At 38.3% G+C, this 20,451-nt stretch overlaps 1 protein-coding gene and 1 pseudogene across 2 annotated transcripts in view; one reads left to right on the forward strand and one right to left on the reverse strand.

Annotated features, from left to right (window-relative positions):
- The window catches only part of LOC105056381 (putative 3,4-dihydroxy-2-butanone kinase), a 37,230-nt gene continuing 16,779 nt past the window's right edge, over positions 1-20,451 (reverse strand). For both annotated transcript variants that reach the window (XM_010938556.2, XM_073247390.1), the window contains exons 11-20: positions 6,993-7,123; positions 6,830-6,922; positions 6,304-6,368; positions 2,535-2,678; positions 2,399-2,442; positions 1,408-1,491; positions 1,166-1,233; positions 957-1,069; positions 786-881; positions 1-371 (exon numbers count right to left, since the gene is read on the reverse strand). In XM_010938556.2, the coding sequence (XP_010936858.1) occupies positions 240-371; positions 786-881; positions 957-1,069; positions 1,166-1,233; positions 1,408-1,491; positions 2,399-2,442; positions 2,535-2,678; positions 6,304-6,368; positions 6,830-6,922; positions 6,993-7,123 (970 nt within the window). In that variant the 3' untranslated portion in view covers positions 1-239. The remainder of the gene's footprint in view (positions 372-785; positions 882-956; positions 1,070-1,165; positions 1,234-1,407; positions 1,492-2,398; positions 2,443-2,534; positions 2,679-6,303; positions 6,369-6,829; positions 6,923-6,992; positions 7,124-20,451) is intronic.
- Positions 16,339-19,942, forward strand: LOC140853342 (uncharacterized; annotated as a pseudogene).

Here is a 20,451-nt window from a genome sequence, read left to right on the forward strand (position 1 = left end):
TAGTTTTAACAAGATCCTATTTAATTGCCTCAATGAAAACCACAAATTCAAATCTTTATTACCATAACGGACTCTCACGGTATATTACACTAACCAGCCACCGGACTTGACAAAACTCTAGCTTTCTCAGCTCATGCATGGCACAAGCGGAAAACAAATGAGCTAAAAACGGAAAATTTGTGAAGAACCACTCTGTAAGGTATGAAATTGAGATTCTGAAGTAATACCCATAGTTACTGTTAGCTCTGCGATGGCTGCAACTTATCCTTGACGGCAAGCGCTGCTGCTCTGTACCATGCTGCTGCAGCCATTGCTCCAGGGTCAGGAACCAAAGCTTGAAGATCAGCAGCTACATATGTGGACCGCCCAGCCTGCATAAAAGATGTAAAATGAAATGCTTGCATATACACATATAATACATAGCAAGCACTGTAAGTTGTAGACTGCCACATAAAGAACTAATTTCATAAACCATTCTTATCTTTAAGCGATGCTTTTGATAAAATCATCTTTAAACTTTGATGGATGCTTCATGCGGTGCACCAAAATCATACTTCTCACCTTATTATTAAATGCAATGGCCAAAAAACTAAAATCATGGATCAAAATTATATGGACCCTTTTTTCTGTAGGAGTATATCGGCCTTTTCATAAAAAGTCTCGATAGATGTGAGCAAAGGTCAAGTTTGCTGGTGTATTCAGTGCATATTGAAGCTCATTCATGATGCTCATTAGCCATGCATAAAATTCAACAAAATCCAAAAACATTAAGAAACTTGAATTACTTGTGCATGCATATCTTTTGTCGACTCTGCCCCATTCATAGCTGCTTCCGATGACAGGAGAAAAGAAGTCAATGGATCATTCCCTGCATCCAGCTTCTGTTCATGTGGCAAAAAAAAAAAAAGCATTACTTAAGTGAAAAGAAAGCTAGGGTGAAGCAAACTTTTGCTTACCTCTTTTAGGACTGTTAATGCTGGAATTAGAGCATCTAACATTGTGCGGTACCCTGCACTGGCACCACCATATTTGCTGATTGCAGCAATTGATGCCTCCAGAGCACTGACCCCTATAATGGAAGGAAGGATGATCATTCCAACCAGTTACCAAGAAGATTATTTCCCATGATTCCCATCATACGTATAAACAAATAGCATCACCATACATTGTTCTGATGTGACAACTGGGCTTCCCTTTAAGCTTGTGTATGCAGCCTTGCAGAATATGTCATATCTGTTGACCCATAAATTAAAGCATTACTCTTACAAGAATATTGAAATCATGACGCTGGTGAAACAAGAAGCAGGAAAGTGCCAAATTATTTATTTCGACATCATAAATTACAGGGGCTAATAGTAAGCCTATATTTCAAGGTAAGACTGAATAGGAGAAAAGATGGATAAGTACAAAATCCCACTCGTTCCACCCATCACCCTTCGGATTGAGGCCCCAATCTCATTTACAGTTTCCGCAGCATCATTCAGAGGGTAACTGCAAAGCAGAAAACTCTGCTTAGTGATCAAGAGACGATTGAAAACCTAGTTGGAGTTATTAGCCAATCCAGAAATTAGATCATTTGTTACAACCAAATCACCAACATAAATATGTGGGTTTCACATTACTGTCTCAAGTAGGAATCACAAATGCTTATTAAAGCATGAACCTTTATAATGTGCTCTTCCAGCTGAATTGACACCAATTTGAGGAAGAAAAAAACCTATTAATTAAGATCAATACCTTGACTGCAAGATAGATATCCACATATTTGATACAATACTTAGACTTGATTGAGAAAGATATTCATTAAAAAGTGGTGACTCAGCCAACAAGCGAAGCAGCTGGATGTCCTCAGCTTTGTTGGTACAGTGATTAAAATTAATATCTGAATCTTCGCTTATCATAAAATTTTCAGAAAACAAAATTAGCAGTTCAAAAAGTCATGCCGCTTGTCCAACTTATATTTAACTCAGAATGTCAATGGCTAGGCTTATCCTCCTAGGCTCGCTTTCCTCTGGCAGCATGTGTTTTCTCACCCACCAGTTTGGGAAGCCATCTAAATGCATTACATGCTAGTTCAAGTATAAATCTTCCAGAAGTAGAAGCTGAAGTTAAATCTATAATTGGAATGAAAAGTTAGTAACATATAATAAAGTTAAATCTTCCAAAATGAAATAATGGATGGCTCAACAATTAATTTATTATTATCAGAAATTGACATCAAAACAAGTTTGCAAAAAAAAAAAAAGGTATTACAATATGCAATTTGTGTCATGGTTGTGCCAGGGCTTTGAAATCAACAAAATGAAGCACATGTATTCACCAGACATGAGGGGGTGCATGGAATGAGATTCAGTAAACCCTACTGTTCATATGAAAATTAATTAAAAGTGATCTTTACCATTTCTTCATGTCTTCAAGAACAGCTGTTGCACCTTTATACATCTGTAAAAGACAAACATAGCATAATCACGAGCGATAAGAAACAAACCATAGTTATATGAACTTCAGTGATGTGATTTGAGAAGTGAACTCACAGTAGTTCCACAATCACCATCACCCACTTTACTATCCCACTCATTTAACTTGTCCCGAATATTGATGATTTCATTTGCAGCTGCTTGAATAGCAGCCTCCAGTATGCAGCCTTGTTCATTTAGCTCTTGTGGTTGAGTGAATGCCTGCCGAAGAATAGATAAGTTAGCATAACCAGAAAGGAGCTGTCTGAGCAACATGAAATGGATAATATGACCACAATATGCATAACATATTAATTCCTTGATGCAGAAAAGTTTAGTAATGAAAGAAAAGGTTAAAGCTACTTATCAAACAAAAGTAGTCTCATCATCCATATACAAGAGAAAAAAACGTGGGCATTTCTTGGCTACCATTAAAATCCCGAAACTTAGAGAGAGAGAGAGAGAGAAAGATGAATTTTAATTGTCAATCACTTGGTCTCCCTAAGACAAATTTTCAATCCTTTGTTCTTTGCAAGAGCTAATTCTGATATTATAAGGTAAAATCTGAAGTCAAAGTATATGCAGAGACACCCTTGAGCAAGAACAACAGAATCCCTCATCATCTCAGTTTTTAAGAAATTGCCAACAATAAATAAGCAAGACAGAAGTAACACCCACTGAGGATTATCCTGATTTCCTTAATTACAAGTTGCTGACATCAAGAGTCTATGCGTCAACCACAAACAGAGTACATCTAAAACACAGCCATCACTCTGAAGTTCTTGGTGCATGCTAAAGAAACTTTCTAGAGGCCTAAAACCAACTACTCTTATATGTGAAAAACCTTTACATAGTATGGAGACAGTACATTTGCAATGAACTTTTTAACATCTCATTTTTCATTAAGGACTAAGTTCAGTATTACTTAACATATGATAAAATAGAACCACAGACAGGATATCATTCATGGTTTTCCTCCGTAGGCCGTTAACAAATGTAATTTTCATTCCTTGCTTCAATTTTGAACAGTCTCTTCCACTACAAGAAATTTCCGGACTCGAAAATATATAATCCGCAAAAATCTGTAAATTCTCAATTTCTTGCACCAGCCTGTCACTGTTAAGCAACATAAAAGAAAAATACACTATATTGCAAGGATTCAAATCCTACAGTACAGGGCCATCCTAGTTTTCTCATTAAACAGTATGCCCCACAAGCATTTGCGATACTCAAGATTGAGTGGCATCCCATGCGAGTTCGTGGACTGCAAGGGGCTAAAATGGCCATCAAATCCCTGGATAAATCACATAACCTCATATATGGCACACAAATACCAGTTTATACGGGGCTGGGTGCGTAAAGCAAAAGCGGCAAAACCCTAAATCTCCCTCTCTCTCCTTCAACCATTGCCGCTCCCCCCACCCCTCCCCCACCCCAAAAAAAAAGAAAAAAAAAGGCCCCCCCTCCCTTTCCTCATGCACCCATCGCCTCCCCCCTCTTGGCCCAGAGGGGGGAGGCAATGGCAGAGCGGCGCGTATAGCTCCTTTGCCTTCCCCCCTGCGAATGCTATGAACTGGTGCACTAGAGGCCACTACCCATCCACCGCCTTCAGCACTGCCCTGCCCCATCATTTCAGCATCCAAGTGCCCATACTGGTCCCCATTTTTTGTTGTAATGGTATCGTACTGATAATACTGTCCCATTCTAATGGTATGTCAACCCTAGCAATTTATGTTATGACATTCCACTGTTTAATATGTAACTGGAAGCTTTCTATTGTGGATGACCTATAACATTTAACTTGGCTTACAAACACCTGTGCGAGACATGCAGTGTCTAACAACATACACATGTATTTTATTTTAGCAAAGGGTGACCCATAATATTTCAGTTGGCTTACAAATATCTGTGCAAGACACACTGTCTAACAACATTCACGTATTTTATTTTAGCAAACGTTTGCACAGCAAAGAGAACTAAATGGCATATTCCAATCCCCTGGTGCATTCATCATGTATGAAAGGTTCAAAACCTTGGATGCCCCATTTATATTCCCTGTCAAGCTGCATCCTATATCATACATGATGTCTACCAATTTCTTATAATATAATATTCTAGATTCTGTATAGCATTATCAGATCTAGGTGCTGATCTGAAAAACATAATCCATTAGAGGTTTACATTAGACTTCAATCCTTGATGTCATTTCACTTGCTGACCAAATCAATGATCAGGGCACACAAAGTCCAACCACATTTATTTGGGCTATCTTTATGATCAGGTTCTTAAACCATCCAAACCCGAAGTGTAAAAACCATTGCTCTAGTTTGGGTTTTTTGATGTCTCCACTAGCTTAACAAAATGAAGAATTAATCATAACTTCAGACTACATATACGTATGATCTTCTTGGCATCATCTCATTCTGGTCTGACACCTCCACATGCTTTGACCAATTTGTACTATGTGACTTGGATGGCAATATACATACATTACTAATAGGGCAAAGCTTATACAATTTGAGATATCGGTCATCTAAGTGGTTTTAGATATTGAATTTGAAATATTTTAATTAAAAAATCGAATTGAGGAAATACAAAGGTGATTGATAAATATCAGTTGACATGTTTGCATTGTATCAGTCCAGATCTCAGGATTTTTCAGTTTTTATCGACTGAGATAATAGGAGCCTAGATTTTCTATATATTGTATAAGGGGATGTCACATACCAACAGAAATCGAGATCTTGGGGGAGATGAAAACTTTGCCAAGGTACAATAGGGCATAAAGTTTCGAACCACAAGCTCCTGGTCCTTCCTATGTATTGTGCTCAACTTAAGAGTCATCCATGTCTATACTTGGTCCAAAAAGGTGCCCTTGGTTGTGACAAAAAGAGTGACTAAAAATTTCCAAACCAAGACTTGTAACTTTTACAGACTAGAAAACAGCCGTAAAAGTGCAATATACATGATATGGAGGATGAAACAAAGCAAGATGTCTCCAAGTATAAATTTATTTAGTCAATCAGAGATGTTCCACCACTAAATCAAAGTATGCCTTTAGAAGATCCACCTAAACTTATTGTAGATCCATGGAACATCATAACACAACGACTTAAATACTCAAGTTACAGTATAAAAATGTATTAGAACAGGGTAAGATGAGCTCCCATTAATCAACAAAACAATAGGCCATAAAAATAAAGGGAGCTAACTGGAAAAAGGAAAGGGATATAATTATACCTCCATCAAGGAAGAATCATATATTTTTCTTTTTCCATATTAAAGGAAATGCAAGATGGCCTAAGCGGAATAGTTAACTTCATATGTTCTATACAAAGAAAATATCCATGCTACTCTCCGCTAGATTGAACCCTAATAGCACTTGCAGCAAAAAATTGAAGACTATAAGAAACTGTTTATCTCAACAACTAATCGTGACACGATACTAGTTCCTCAGTTCAAACAACCAATCAAGAAAATTCATCAATCGGACATCAAGACCTTGGTCCATTCAGATTGAAAAGTCCAGCGGTTGTCTGAGTCTACAGAAATTTTGAAATTTCAGTATATTTTTAGAGTATGGAAAGTTCGACAAACAAAAACTTTAAAATTTCTTTAATAATTAAGTGATCAAAATCAGACAACTTCTCCAGCATCTAATGCATTACACCATCAGGTTAAGTATCTTCCACTGAAATTATTATAGAATACTCTATACAATTGTTATCAAATAATTAAAGACTTGAGGAAAATGTAGAAACCAAAGCTAGTACCATTCAATAACGAAGGAAATGATACTCATTCTATGATGTGAAAATCAGCAGTGCAAAATGGGTTTACTTCTAACCTCATTATTCCTTGAAGAAGAAGATGGTGGCACTGGAACAGGAATTTTAGCTGGTGGGCGATCACCTACAGGTCAAAAAGGACCTATTATCATCTCAACAGCAAAAGGCATGAATCATCAACAAATCTCACAAAAAACCAAAAAACCAAATCAATATATTTCAGGTTTCAAAATTTGTATGACCAGGTAGAATGATTTAATGCCAAAGAACTGAAGAATGTTTTACGGTAATGATGTCTCCATCACATTTATCTCAACAAAAAGCAAGGATTTTGTAAAAATAAATTACATCGACCAAGATAGTTAAGACATCTTGTCCACATCACCAAGCTAAAAGCACTATAAAACATGCAAAAGCTAAAAGCACTATAAAAGCATGCAAAAAGCAAAGCATACACACGCATAATTTAAGCCCTTTTATCTAAAAGAGCAACATGCCATGCATCATGTGTGCGTGCGCACACACAGAGACACACACACAGAGAGAGAGAGAGAGAGAGAGAGTTTCCTTATTGATATTTGTTACCTTCAGCAGCAACAGGCCAGTATGGAGCTTTAGTCGGGGCATCCAGACGCTGCAAAATTTCTGGATCTGCCTTCATAACAGTTATGGAGAAACCTGCAGAAACAATTTATGATCAGCCAGCATCACTAATTCAAGTACACCAAAGCCTCTTGCATGAACTAACCAGCCATATCGAGAGAAGTCATGAAAGATCCAGTATAAACTCTGTCAACAGCCAGTCCATACTCCAGTTGCAGCTGTGGAACTGCCTTTCTTGCTGCAATCATCAGCTCCATTATGGGAGTGGCGCCCAACCTGTATTATAACAAATTAAATCGAGCAATCATTTCGTGGGACCTGTTTTCTTACAATGTCCTGTAATCAAAGATAAGATGCCCACCTAGTCAATAAGCAATAGATAAGGTCAAACGAATGAATGTTATCACTTTATACTTGTTAGAAAGTGTCCTTACTCCTTGAAGCATGATTGGTTTGAGAACTGAAATAGATTCATTTTTATTTTATAAAAAGAGTTTGCATGATGTACTGATACTCCATTTCATCTCTATGATTTAAAATTTTATTTCAACTTTTCAAATGCTATTATTTCATCAAGAAACTCTGAGAAAGATGTAAAGAACTTCACAAGGTTTAGTAGTTTTATAAATGAAAAACATATTTACAGAAGTATCTTCACACTGTGCGTATTATATTTATTCAAACAAAATCATGAATAGATACAACAACATGAGGACGCATGAAAATACTAATCAAGGTATGCAACAATCTAGACAGTACAAAATTGATGTTACTAGAGATGCTATTGATTAGTCTTATGCCTGACTACAACTATGTTTTTAACTGCAAGAATAGGTTGTTGAAGCAATAGACAAGGTCAAACAAATGAATGTTATTACTTTATGCATGTTAGAAAGTGCCCTTATTCCTTGAAGCATGATGGTGTGAGAACTGAAATAGATTCATGTTTTATTATATAAAAAGGGTTTGCATGATGTACTGATATTCCGTTTCATCACCACCATGAAAATTTTATTTCAACTTTTCAAATGCTATTATTTCATCAAGAAACTTTGAGAACATGTGAATAACTTCACAAGGTTTAGTAGTTTTATAAATAAAATACATGTTTAAAGAAGCATCTTCACATTGTGCATATTATATTTATTCAAACATCATAAATAAATATAACAACGCAACGATGCATGAAAATATTGATCAAGGTATCCAACAATCTAGACAATACAAAAGTGATGCTACCAGAGATGCTATTGATTAGTCATATGCCTGACCATAACTATATTTTTAACTGCAATAATAGTGTGAAGGACCCATGCAGACGTGTATTTAGTCTCACATTGGTGCAGACGTGTATTTAGTATCACATTGATTATTCGTTGGGAAATCTTAGATATTTATATAGGACCAAAGAACCTAAATAATACCTTCCGACTAGTCTTTTTAGATAAAGTCCTGGATTGTTACAAATGATATCAGAGCCGATCTAACCCATAACTTATGTGGACTAGGAGATACTGTAGCACAGAATTGAGACTAACCATGAGCCATTGTGGATTTATGAATGAATGCATAAATTTAGACCTTTAGCCTGATGGGGACTTCAGGACTTAAACGGGGGAAATATGTGAGGACCAAGGCGAGTGTGTATGTGTCCCACATCGATTATTCATTCGAAAGATTTTGAATACTTATTCAAGATCAAAGAATCCAAATAATACATTCCGACTAGTCTTTTTTTATGAGATCCTAAATTGTTCATTGGGGCTGACCACAAGCCAATCGTGGTGTTTATGAATGAATGCATGGATTTAGACTCTTAATCTGATGAGAACGTCAGAACTTAAATGGAGAAAGTACGTGAGAACCCATGCGAATGTATATTTAATCCCACATCAGTTATTTGCTACGAAGATCTTGGATACTTATACAGGATCAAGAAATCTAAATAATACCTTCTGGGTAGCCTTTTTGGATGAGATTTTGGATTGTGATAAATGATATCAGAGAAAACTTAACCTATAACTCATGTGGAATAGGGGATACTGCAGCATGGATTCAGTGGATTGACCACGGACCGATCATGTTGTTTATGAATGGATGTATGGATTTGACCTTTAACCTAGTGAGGATGCCAGAACTTAAATAGGAGTATATGAGGATCCATACGAGCGTGTATTTAGTCCCACATCGATTATTTGCTGGAAAATCTTGGATACTTATACAGGACTAAAGAACCCAAATAATATCTTTCGGCTAGCTTTTTTGGTGAGGTCTTGGGTTGTAACTAAAAGATTATCAACAATTATGAAAGCATTGGTCATGTAGCATCTTTCTATTGCTAGTTGATGTTATAATCATTACATCATAGCTATCATTGGTCAACACTATGATGACAACCTATTACTATAGGTCAAGGGAGTCAATTACAAAAAGGTGTTGTCATTATAAATTTGCTGGCCTAGCTAGAAGACTCTAGCTACTACGTCTCCACCTAATGTTCTCAAAATAATTTGTTTTAAATTACAAACATCGAAAATTACTTAAACACTTCCTCCCCTTAAGTTTTAAAAGTTCCGATGTGGTCACTCAAGTTGGTTAAGTGGTTCAATATGGTCCCAAGCCCCATCCGACATCCAACATCGTTAAGACGCCATTATAAAGAACAATTTTGCCCTCATAGGAATGGTTTATTTACCCAAAAAATACCCTCCCTTCTCCTTTTCTCATCTCACAACACACCCACCACCTCCTCCTCTAAGCCGCCCTTATGCATTTACACTAGACATGGGTGCAAATCCAGATTTGATTAGGATTTCCTCATATTGACGATTTGATTTGAAATCATGATTTGATTAGAATTTCCTTATTGCTGATTTGATTTGAAATTCTAATTTGATTAGGATTTCCTCAAATTACTTTTTTGATTTGCAATCTTGATTTGATTAGGATTTTCTCAAATTGTTGATTTGATTTGAAATCCTGATTTGGTTAGGATTTTTCTTGATTGCTGATTTGATTTGCTTTAATTTTTCTTATTTATAGGATTCTATATATATTTTCTTATTTTGTTAAGATGTGTTGCTTAATTTTGCTACTTCCAATTATGAGATCGTAAGCTTATAAATATGTACTTATAAGACATCACCAACATGTTATGAATGATCGAGAATTAAAGTATTTTGCAAAAGTTTCTATCTTCTCTGAGTGCTCCTAAATTTTCTCTTATCTTTGCTCTACCATCTATCTTCTTCCTTTTTTTCTTCTGTCTTAATTCTGCATCAATTGGTATCAGAGCAAACTACGATCCACAACCATTATTTGCTTCACATAAACAACTTACCACCATGGCTGCCACAGAACTTCGAAGCCCTTGTCACCATCAAAATCATCAATAGCCCTCGCCCTCGCCATCACCATCATCAATTTCAGGTGTCCATCGTTCCTTCGCCCCAGAATCCAAGCCTCCACTACTGATCATCAACGTCTTCGACCCTTATTGCACCCAGAAGACCCACTCTCTTCCCTCTACTGCTATCATTTCTCATCGGGCCAACCCAAACTTAGATCCAGATCTGTACCCACAACCAGATCCAGATCTAACCTAGTTTAAGGCTTCAGATCCAAATCCGACCGACAAAAAAAAAACTGTTTCAAGAAAATACGCACTTTTGGATCTTTGGAACTTCGACGGAAGGTACATTTTCTCCATACTTGAGGTCAGTGACTAATTCCATATTAATTGGTAAACTTGCAAATTGCAGAAGGGTCCAAGTAAACCACTAAAACTTATTTGTCTCTCTTTTTATTCAAATTTCTGCTTGCTTGCACCATATTCACTTAGATTTTTAAGATTCTTTCCTTCTACTTGTTTGCAGAAAAAAAATCGTATATCACTTCACATAGTTGCAGTCATTAATTTCATAATTTTTGCAAAAACAACATAGCAGTTGGAAATTATTGCTCATTGCAATTTGAGTCTAAAATCCAGCCTTCATCCTTTTATCCAAACTTCTTAAACCATATATTATTGAGATTACCATGACCATTCGAGACCTCTTCGATGCCCAAGATGTATTGGACAAACAGATCGATACCCTTGAACATAAAGTCGATACTTTCCAAGCAACCATGGACCAATTTTGAGAGGAGATGACTAAATAATTTTCCTAATTACAAGTTGCTTTAGGCAAACGTCATTCTAAGGGTAACTCTCCAATTTCTCCAAATGTTGAGTATGTTGGCAGCACAAGTAACTGACATCACCCCATAGGGACTTCATATGATAACCCAGACTTGCTACCTACTCCTATCGTTCCTCCATTGCATCATGTTAGGACTCCTACTATTGGAGGGGTAGAACACCACACATTGGAAGGAGATTTGTCCCTACTGCAAATCTCCCTCAAGTTGCTTATCACAAGGGACTCTCACCTGAGTTAGAACACATAGAAGAGAAACCTTATCTAGAGGATGACCTAGGAGCCTACCCCAGGCCTTCAAATTTTCATGTTAGACACCATGATGGAAATCATGAGAGACCACAAAGACACTTCCCTCCTCGATACCACCACAACCAGCAGGGATATTACCTTGATAATTCAGGGATATCACTAAAAGAGTAAAAATTAAGGCCCCTAGTTTTGATAGCAAACTAGATCCCAATATATTCTTAGATTGGTTAGCAGACATGGAAGATTTCTTTGAGTGATACGATATAACCAATAGTCAGCGAGCTCGTTTTGCCAAAATAAAGCTCATTGGCTCTATCAAGAGGTATTGACGTGAAGTGTAGATGAACCTAGTACATCTAGGACGAGATCCTATAGACTCGTGGGTTGAAATAAAAGAGAGATTGAGAGATAAATACATTCTCACATATTACAGAGCTCAACTGATAGAACAAATGCTCACGCTTAGATAACTATCTTCCAGTGTGACTGAATACTTATCTAGATTTGAGGAGCTACTCACCAGATGTGATATCAATGAACAACCATGGGTATTGGTCACTCGATTTATCATTAGACTAAGGCCAGAAATCAAAAAAGAGATTAGTCTTTATTCACCTGATTCTGATTCTCTTGAGAAGGCCTATCACAAGACTTTAGAGATTGAGAAGTTCCACAAAATATCCATTCAGAGGCACACGGCTTCCCAAGCCGAGGAGTCATCTCAATCTAGAGTCACTAGGAGTACTTTCCCTGATCCCGTTGCTTCTAGAAAAAATAAGTCTTGCTCAGAGGACCTCACCATATCCAGATAGAGATGTTAGTGTTACTAACCTTCGCCACAATATCTCTGACATTGAGTGTCATAACTGTCATGGTAAGGATCATATCGCAGCCCAATGTCCACATCGTACACTGACTTTAGATCATGATACTAGAAACATACCAACTGAGGATGACATCTAAGATTTTGAGGCTGAAGAGCATCTATCCGAGTACGAGGATGACAATGAGGAAGGACAAGGAAATGATGACAAATTTTGTGGGGCCGTGAGATGTATTTTGTCTACCATAATAAGCATCAATGAATGAAAGCACACTTGCATTTTTCACACTTATATGAAATGTGGAGATGCAGTGTGCAAAGTCATTATTGATGGAGGGAGTTGCTGTTGGATAGGATCCGATACCAATTATTACAGAAAAAAGAAGAAATAAAAATAAGAAAACAATCAAATACGTGGATCAGTCAAAAAGCTCGCCTCCACGGGGCATGCAAAGCTTCACTATGAAAAAGAAAAATTAATTACAAGAAGAGACCTCACTTGCTCAACTCTCAAATCTTTATCTCTCTCTCAACAAGAAGCACTCACCCTTGCAAAGCTCTCAAAATCACCCAAAGAAGCCTCCCTATCGCTCACTAGGACTCCAAGACCTCTTACGGTGTTCACTACTGCTTCTGTCTCTCGGTTGCACCTTTTTGCGCTCTGTTCGTCCATAGGAGCTTTTTTTTAAAAGACCTAAGATTAAGTCCAGATTGGAGTTTAGATCTCCTAATAGCACCCAACAACCCATCGAACCGTCATATCACGCCCGACACACTCCAGTTGCCGTCCGATCGCACAATTGCGCAAAGCCGATCCACAAAAACACCATAAATCGCAAGAAACTCTCCAAAAAATGCTGTCGATCCATCGTAGACCATGCGAAACGCCCTGAAAAATGGGGCCTGGTCCACGCGGCCCCCCATGGACCATGCCAGCCTGATGGACTGTGATACGCCGCGTCCCACGCGCGCCCACTGGGCCGGCCCGCGTGCCCCCACGTGGGGCCTGGGCCGCGCCCTCGGCCGACCCATGCACTGCCGGCCTGCACCAGCCCGTGGGCCCCCTCCGACGACCTGTGGGCCATACCAGCTTGCTGTTTGCCTTCTCTCATGCGTATCTTCTTCATCCGGACTCCGTTTGGCTGTTCTTGGGCTCGTTGGATTCCGTTCGTCATCCTGGATCTCGTTCTAGATTTATTATGGACCGAATCTTGAGATATTTTTCTCAATAGTTTCATGAATATAGTTTCAAAGTCAGCTCTTGAAAAGCTGAAGTTGTAGCCTAAACGCCACCCCCAGCCATTTAGACTGGCATAGGTTGACAAGACTTTCTTGCTAGTTACTAAGCGATGTTTAGTTCCCTTACAGATGGGTGATTACTCGGATAAAGTTTGGTGTGATGTCCTTTCAATGGATGTATCCCATGTTTTGTTAGATCGACCTTGGCTACATGATCTAAATGTTACTCATTATGGGCGAGACAACACTTATGTGTTGAGGTTTAAAGGTAAAACCATACGGCTTCAGTCCACCAAATCCTCTAAATTGGATAAGAAGATGGCATGTAGGACTCAAATTCCCAGTAGCTCTTCGAGTTCTCCTAGTGCACATGATTTGAGTCCTTCCTCTTCTCAGCGAGTTGAAAAGAAACGCCTCCATCTTCTGACTCAGAGAAAATTTGAGAAAGAGGACAAGAGATTGAAAATTGTTTTAGCTTTGATAGCCAAAGAGATTCACAAGGACTGTTTCAATCACGAGTTGACCTTCCCTCAAGGGTCAACCAGTTATCGCATGAATTTGAAGACGTGACACCCAATGAACTTCCTAATGAGTTACCACCTACGAGGGACATACAGCATGCCATTGATATGGTCCCAGGATCCGAGTTGCTCAATTTGCCTTATCATACGATGAATCCCAAAAAAAGAGCAGAGATCAATCGGCAAGTTGATGAACTTTTGGAGAGGCTTTGTTCAGCCTAGCCTTAGTCCCTGTGTCATTCTCACTCTATTGACTCCTAAAAAGAATGGCTCTTAGAGAACGTGTTGATAGTCGCACCATCAATAAGATCACCATCAAGTACAGGTAGGATATGCTGGACCTTTTGGTCAAGGCTAAATGGTTCACCAAGATTGATTTGCGCCAGAGATACCACCAAATCCAGATTAGATCGAGAGATAAATGAAAGACTGCCTTCAAAACTCAAGATGGATTGTATAAGTGGTTAGTCATGTCTTTTGGATTATCTAATGCTCCTAATACTTTCATGAGGGTTATGACTTAGGTTTTAAAGCCACTCATAAGCAAGTTCTTGATAGTATATTTTGATGACATCCTGATCCATAGTGAAATCCAAGAAGAGCATTTGAGTAACATTCATCAGGTTTTCTTGACATTAAGAGCAGAAAAATTATATGTCAATCTCAAGAAATGCTCTTTCATGCATACGCAGATTGTCTTTTTAGGATTCATTGTCACGGTGCAAGATATTGCAGCTGACTCCGAGAAAGTGAGCTATTAGAAAGTGGCCGGAACTAAACTCTTGCTGAGGTTCATAGTTTTCATGGGTTGGCCACCTTCTATAGGTGATTCATTAAAGATTTTAGTACCATTATGGCTTCCATCACTGATAGTATGAAGAAAGGAGAATTTAAATGGACTAACGCTGCACACACAGCCTTTAGGGTGAACAAACAAAAGATGATTGAGCCATCCATTTTGAGACATCCTGACTTTTCTAAACTCTTTGAGATTGCCTGTGATGTATCTAGAGTAGGCATCGGAGGTGTTTTAAGTCAAAAGGGACATCCAGTTGTATATTTCAATGAAAAACTCAATGAAGCTAAGCAGAGGTATTCCACCTATGACAAGGAGTTTTATGCTGTTGTGTAGTCCTAAGGCACTAGAGGTATTACTTGTTATCCCAAGAATTTGTGTTGTACTCTGATCAGGGTTCGCCGTACTGGGCTGAACCGCCCGGTACGGGGCATATCGAGCCGGACCGGTGCTCAAACGATCCGTTTCGGACCTTTTTTTCGAGAAACACCCCGAACCGGTACCGAACCGAGCGGTTCGGTCTGGTTCGCTTCCATACCATCCAAAATCGGACGATATGGTCCGATTCGGTCCGGTTCGGTGTGAACCGAACCGTATCGACACCCCATGTGCCTAAAGTGACGAGGGGGGAGGGGGGGTGGGGTCGGAGATCACATGCATAAAAGAACCCTTACTCTGCTTTGGAGTTCTCTGAGATGTCTCAGAGAACTCCCGAGAGTCCGAAGGTCTCAACGAAATCGTTGAGACCTCCGAAAAATTAGAAAAAAAGAAAAAAACTCCATCAAATGCAGGAGTGGTTCGAGGAGAGGCTGATCTTTGATCGGAGATAAGATAATGTGTTATTTTCTTAATAAATATTTTTTTTTAATTTTTGATGTTAAAAATAGGATAAGAATGAGAAAGAATGAAAATAAGAGAAAATCATGCCAAAATCTTGTGATTTTGGGATGATTTAATTATATGTGATAGATCTTTGGAAGATCTACACGATGACATCAAAATTATTAATTTTTGTTAATTATATATTTTTTAAATATTTTTAAATATTTATTTATTTAAAAATCAAAAAAAAAATTAAATTTTAAAAAAAAAATCAGAGTTTGAGAATCATGTTTAGAATGATTCAAACTACTTAAATCTAATTTCTAATTTTTTTCAAATATTTGAAATTAAAAAATTATTTTTTTAATTATTTAAATTTTAAAATTTAATTATAAAATAAAAAATATATAAAAATAGTGTTATATTTTAGTTAATTTAAAAATATTATTTGAAACATATAACATATTTATTTTAAATTTATAAGTTTTAAAATAATTATTAAAATTATTTTAAAATTATATATAATTATTTTAATTATCGTTAAACTATCGTGTTTTGTTATACTTGCATATATTTATAAGAAAAAAATTTAGAGCATAACGTTCGTTCACTTTAATTAATCAACTATTTTATAGTATATATTTATTTATATAAAAATTATTAAAAAAATAAAAAAATAAAAAATCAGTGTTAGTTTTGAAATTGAGAATAATGTTTAGAATGATTCAAAACAATTAAAATATTTGAATCTAACTTGAGATTTTTTTAAATTTTTTTTTGTAAATATTTAAATAGTAAAAAATATTATCAAATAAAAAATATATGTAATTAGTGTTATATTACAGGTAATTCGAAATAATTAGTATTTTGTTATATCTGCAGAAATGAGTAAGAAGAAGATCAAGAGCGTGACATCGGTTGGGATCATGGCGAGATGCTCTCAGCTCGGCATCATTGGAGATGCAAATGATGCAACACAGAGTTCAAGGGAGGAGTGACTAGGTTGAAGCAGCATCTAGCTGGTAGTTATCCTGATGTGTCGATGTGTTGGAAATATCCGCAAGAAGTCCGACAATTGATAAAAAAGTACTTTGCTGATTCGAAAGCAGCGAAGGAAAGGGCAAAGCAGAAAAAGACCGAAGTAGACCATCGAGCTGCAGAGCCACCTGCTTATCACTCTAGAGAGTCAGAGGAGACTTCTGCTCCAGATGATGAGGCACAGATTGAGGCTGCCATTCATGAAAGCTTGGCGGATCAGTCCAGCAGGAGGAGATGGCCCGGTACAGAGACCGATTCGGACCATCATACTACGAATCAGGATCTGGATCGACTGGTAGAGGAGAATTCGAGTTCAGGAGGACTACCTCAGTCAGAGAGCCTGGTGGTAGAGGGAACAGACGCAGCATGTCTTCTTTGTTGGGAGCTTTTGACAGTAGGAGGAGGTCCTCCAGAGATATTCCAGCAGGAGCCAGCATTCAGGATTTGGATCCACATGCTTTGTCCAGCAAGGATTCAAAGCAGCAGAGAATTGATAGTATGCTGAAAAAAGATAAGAAGAAGGATATGTGACGAGCTATTGGATCATGGTTTCATTTCAGCCATATTCCAGCAAATGCAACAGCCAATCCTTACTACCGATCTGCTATTTCAGTCATAGAGGCTGCCGGTCAGGGTGTAGATCCTCCAGGACCTAAGGACATCTATGGTCAGCTTCTTGACAGCAATAAGGAGGATCTGCAGAGATGGATTGCTTCTTACAAAAATAAATGGCCTATATACGGTCTGACAGTGATGTGTGATGGTTGGACAAGTCCTATTAGGCGAAGCATCATTAATTTTTTGACATACTGTGATGAAAAAATATTTTTTTACAAATCAATCGATACTTCAGATAAGATACACGATGCCACATATATCCTTGGTCTGATGGAGGAGATGATTGATTCAGTGGGTGAGCAGCATGTCGTGCAGGTCATCACAGATAACGGACCACAATATAAGGCTGCCGGAGAGTTGCTGATGGAGCAGCGATCGCAGATATACTGGACCCCATGTGCTGCACATTGCATTGATCTTATATTGATGGATATCGGAAAGATTCGCAGGGTGCAGCAGGTAGTGGAGATTGCCCAAACCATTACTAGATTCATTTACAACCACACATGGGTTCTTTCATTGATGCGGACATATACTGAGGGGGAGATCTTACGACCGGGTATCACACGGTTTGCTACCAACTACATAGCACTTGATAGTCTTCTTCAGAAGAAAATAGCCCTACGTCAGATGTTTGTCAGTGCCGAGTGGCAGGAGAGTAGATATGCGAGGGCCGACACTGATGGAAGTCGTGTGGAGAACTTGATGATGAGTCAGTCATTTTGGCAGGGAGCTGAGAAGATAGTGAAGGCTATTAAGCCTTTATATGAGGTGCTTCGCGCCGTGGACAGCGAGAGATACCCCCAGATGGGCTTTCTATATTACATGATGGAGAGGACAAAGAAACAAATCAGTGAGAATGATCCCAAGCATGCTCAAGAATTCATTAACATTATTGAGCGCCGTTGGGACTATCAGATGGGCAGAGATTTGCATCTAGCTGGTAAGTTTGAATTCAAGAATGTTTTAAAATATTTTTTCAAAGCATGAAAATAAAATTGTGCTTAATCAGTCTTGAAATTTATCTGCAGCTTATTACTTCAATCCGAGATTTCAGTATACTATTCCGGGGATAGATATGGATAGCGAGCTTCTTGCTGCTCTTCACAATGTCATATATAAGATGGTGCCCGATCCAGAAATCGCATCGTTGTGTCTGCAAGAGATATGCTAGTTTAAAAAAGATATAATTATTCAACTGAATTAGATCTGATATATTTATAAATAATAAATATATTTTAATTCAGACGAAATAGTTTAGAGAGGAATCAGATAGTTTTAGAGTCCCATCAGCTGTAGAAAGCAAAAATCAGATGAATCCAGATAAATTACATATCAATAATGAGCAATGTAGATTGATATGTAATTTTGCTTAATAATATCATCAAATTTGATATATAATTTTACTTTTGTAGCTGAATGGTGGATTCATTTTGAAACGTCAGCAGAAAATTTGAGACATATGGCTGTCCATATTCTTTCTCAAACGGCCTTTGCTAGTGGCTGTGAGCGTAATTGGTCCACTTTCGCCCTTATCCACAGCAAACAGAGAAATCATCTGACACAAAAACACCTCGACGATCTTGTATATGTTCACTACAATCTAAGGTTGAGGCTAAAATGTATTCAGGAGGAAGTTCAGTTAAAATACACTGATCCGACGCTGGATGATTATGCCGACGAGGATGACGATCCGATCATCGGATGGCTTGCAGGTCAGCAGCAGGAGCCAGAGCTTGATGAGCCAGGATCCCCTCCACGACCAGCCAGTGTGGTGGCAAGGGAGATCAAGGTGGATCCAGGGCAATGGGCAGAAAAAAATATTCCACAGAGTTCCAGCTGATCAGCCACAGTCTGAGGGGACACAAGGGACTCATTCATCACATGACTCGCTATCCGATATATCTTCCCAGAGATTCGAGCGAGAAATATATAGACGTTCCTCCCGACAGCCAGTAAGAAGGCATCCATCCTCCCAATCACAGAAAACTCAGTCACAGAGGGGCATAAGGGGGAAGGAAAAGACAGTTGCACGTGCACCACTCTCGAGAGTACAGGAGCGATCTGGTTCAGATACGGACACTAGAGAGAGTGATGATGATACTGGTAGTAGTAGCCATGGATCTGATGATCAGGGAGGAACTGGAGGATAGGAGACCACCGTTTATGAGACAGCCACAGTGATATTCGATTCACCGGTGAGTCTCAGTTGACGCATGTCACACAGGATAGGGATCATGGTGGATGAGTCGGTAGAGATCGTGGGGAGCCGATTTCATATAGACGACGGGCTCCTAGAGGTCGTCCAGCACATGATGCAGCTGCGGACGATCTTGCATGTGGAGTAGGATCCATGGATGTATCTGGATCATCCTCGCATTATGGATCCTATTATCCACAGCCACCTTATGATCCATATGCATATGGTGCATCCGAGGCATCATCTTCTAGTGGTTACTACCCTATGCAGCCTGGAGCAGCTCCAGGATCAGATTTTGCTACTGGCATATTTGGATGGACTCCTCCACAACCGTACCATCATCTCGAGGATACTTCTCAGAGTCAGAATTTTAGCGAGAGGTCTGAGATGTCTTACAATCCAGAGAGGATGCCTTATGGGATGATGAATATTCGAGAGTACGGTGCAGCTTGACTAGAGGGTTAGACTGATGTCCCTTCAGACTATGTTGATGATCCAGATATCTACGAGCGTCACAAACACTCGACAAGAAATTAAATGCAGAGTACATCTTAAGGTTCGTATATCAGTTATTGCGCTTTGTACTTAAATATTTAGATATATTTTAATGCGTATTTTATATATATTTTTTAGTTTTAAGATGACATAGTTGAAATATAATGTAAATAAATATATATTTGAAATTTTGGATCAAGAGTCTTTGAACCACAACCTAACTCCAAATTGAATCCAAATATGTCAATAATATGCAATATAATGCCATATTGAGGTTGTATTTATCAATTATTAACTTTAAAAATTAAAAAAAAAATAAAAATCAAAAAAAATTATGTACCGGTACCGGACCGGTACGTCCGGACATATCGTGTGTCGGTATGGTACGATACCAGTACCGTACCGGTCCGATACCGACACGCCGTCCGGTACCGGTACAGCAAACCTTGACTCTGACCATCATGCTCTCAAGTCCTTGAAATCAAAAAAAAGTTGAGTGCCAGACATGTCCGATGGATTGAGTTTCTTCAGGAGTATACATTCGTTCTTAACCATCGTCCAGGAGTTGAAAACAAGCCATCTGATGCACTTAATCGAGAGG

This window comes from Elaeis guineensis, chromosome 13, assembly GCF_000442705.2.
Source record: "Elaeis guineensis isolate ETL-2024a chromosome 13, EG11, whole genome shotgun sequence".
Classification (NCBI taxonomy): Eukaryota; Viridiplantae; Streptophyta; class Magnoliopsida; order Arecales; family Arecaceae; genus Elaeis; species Elaeis guineensis.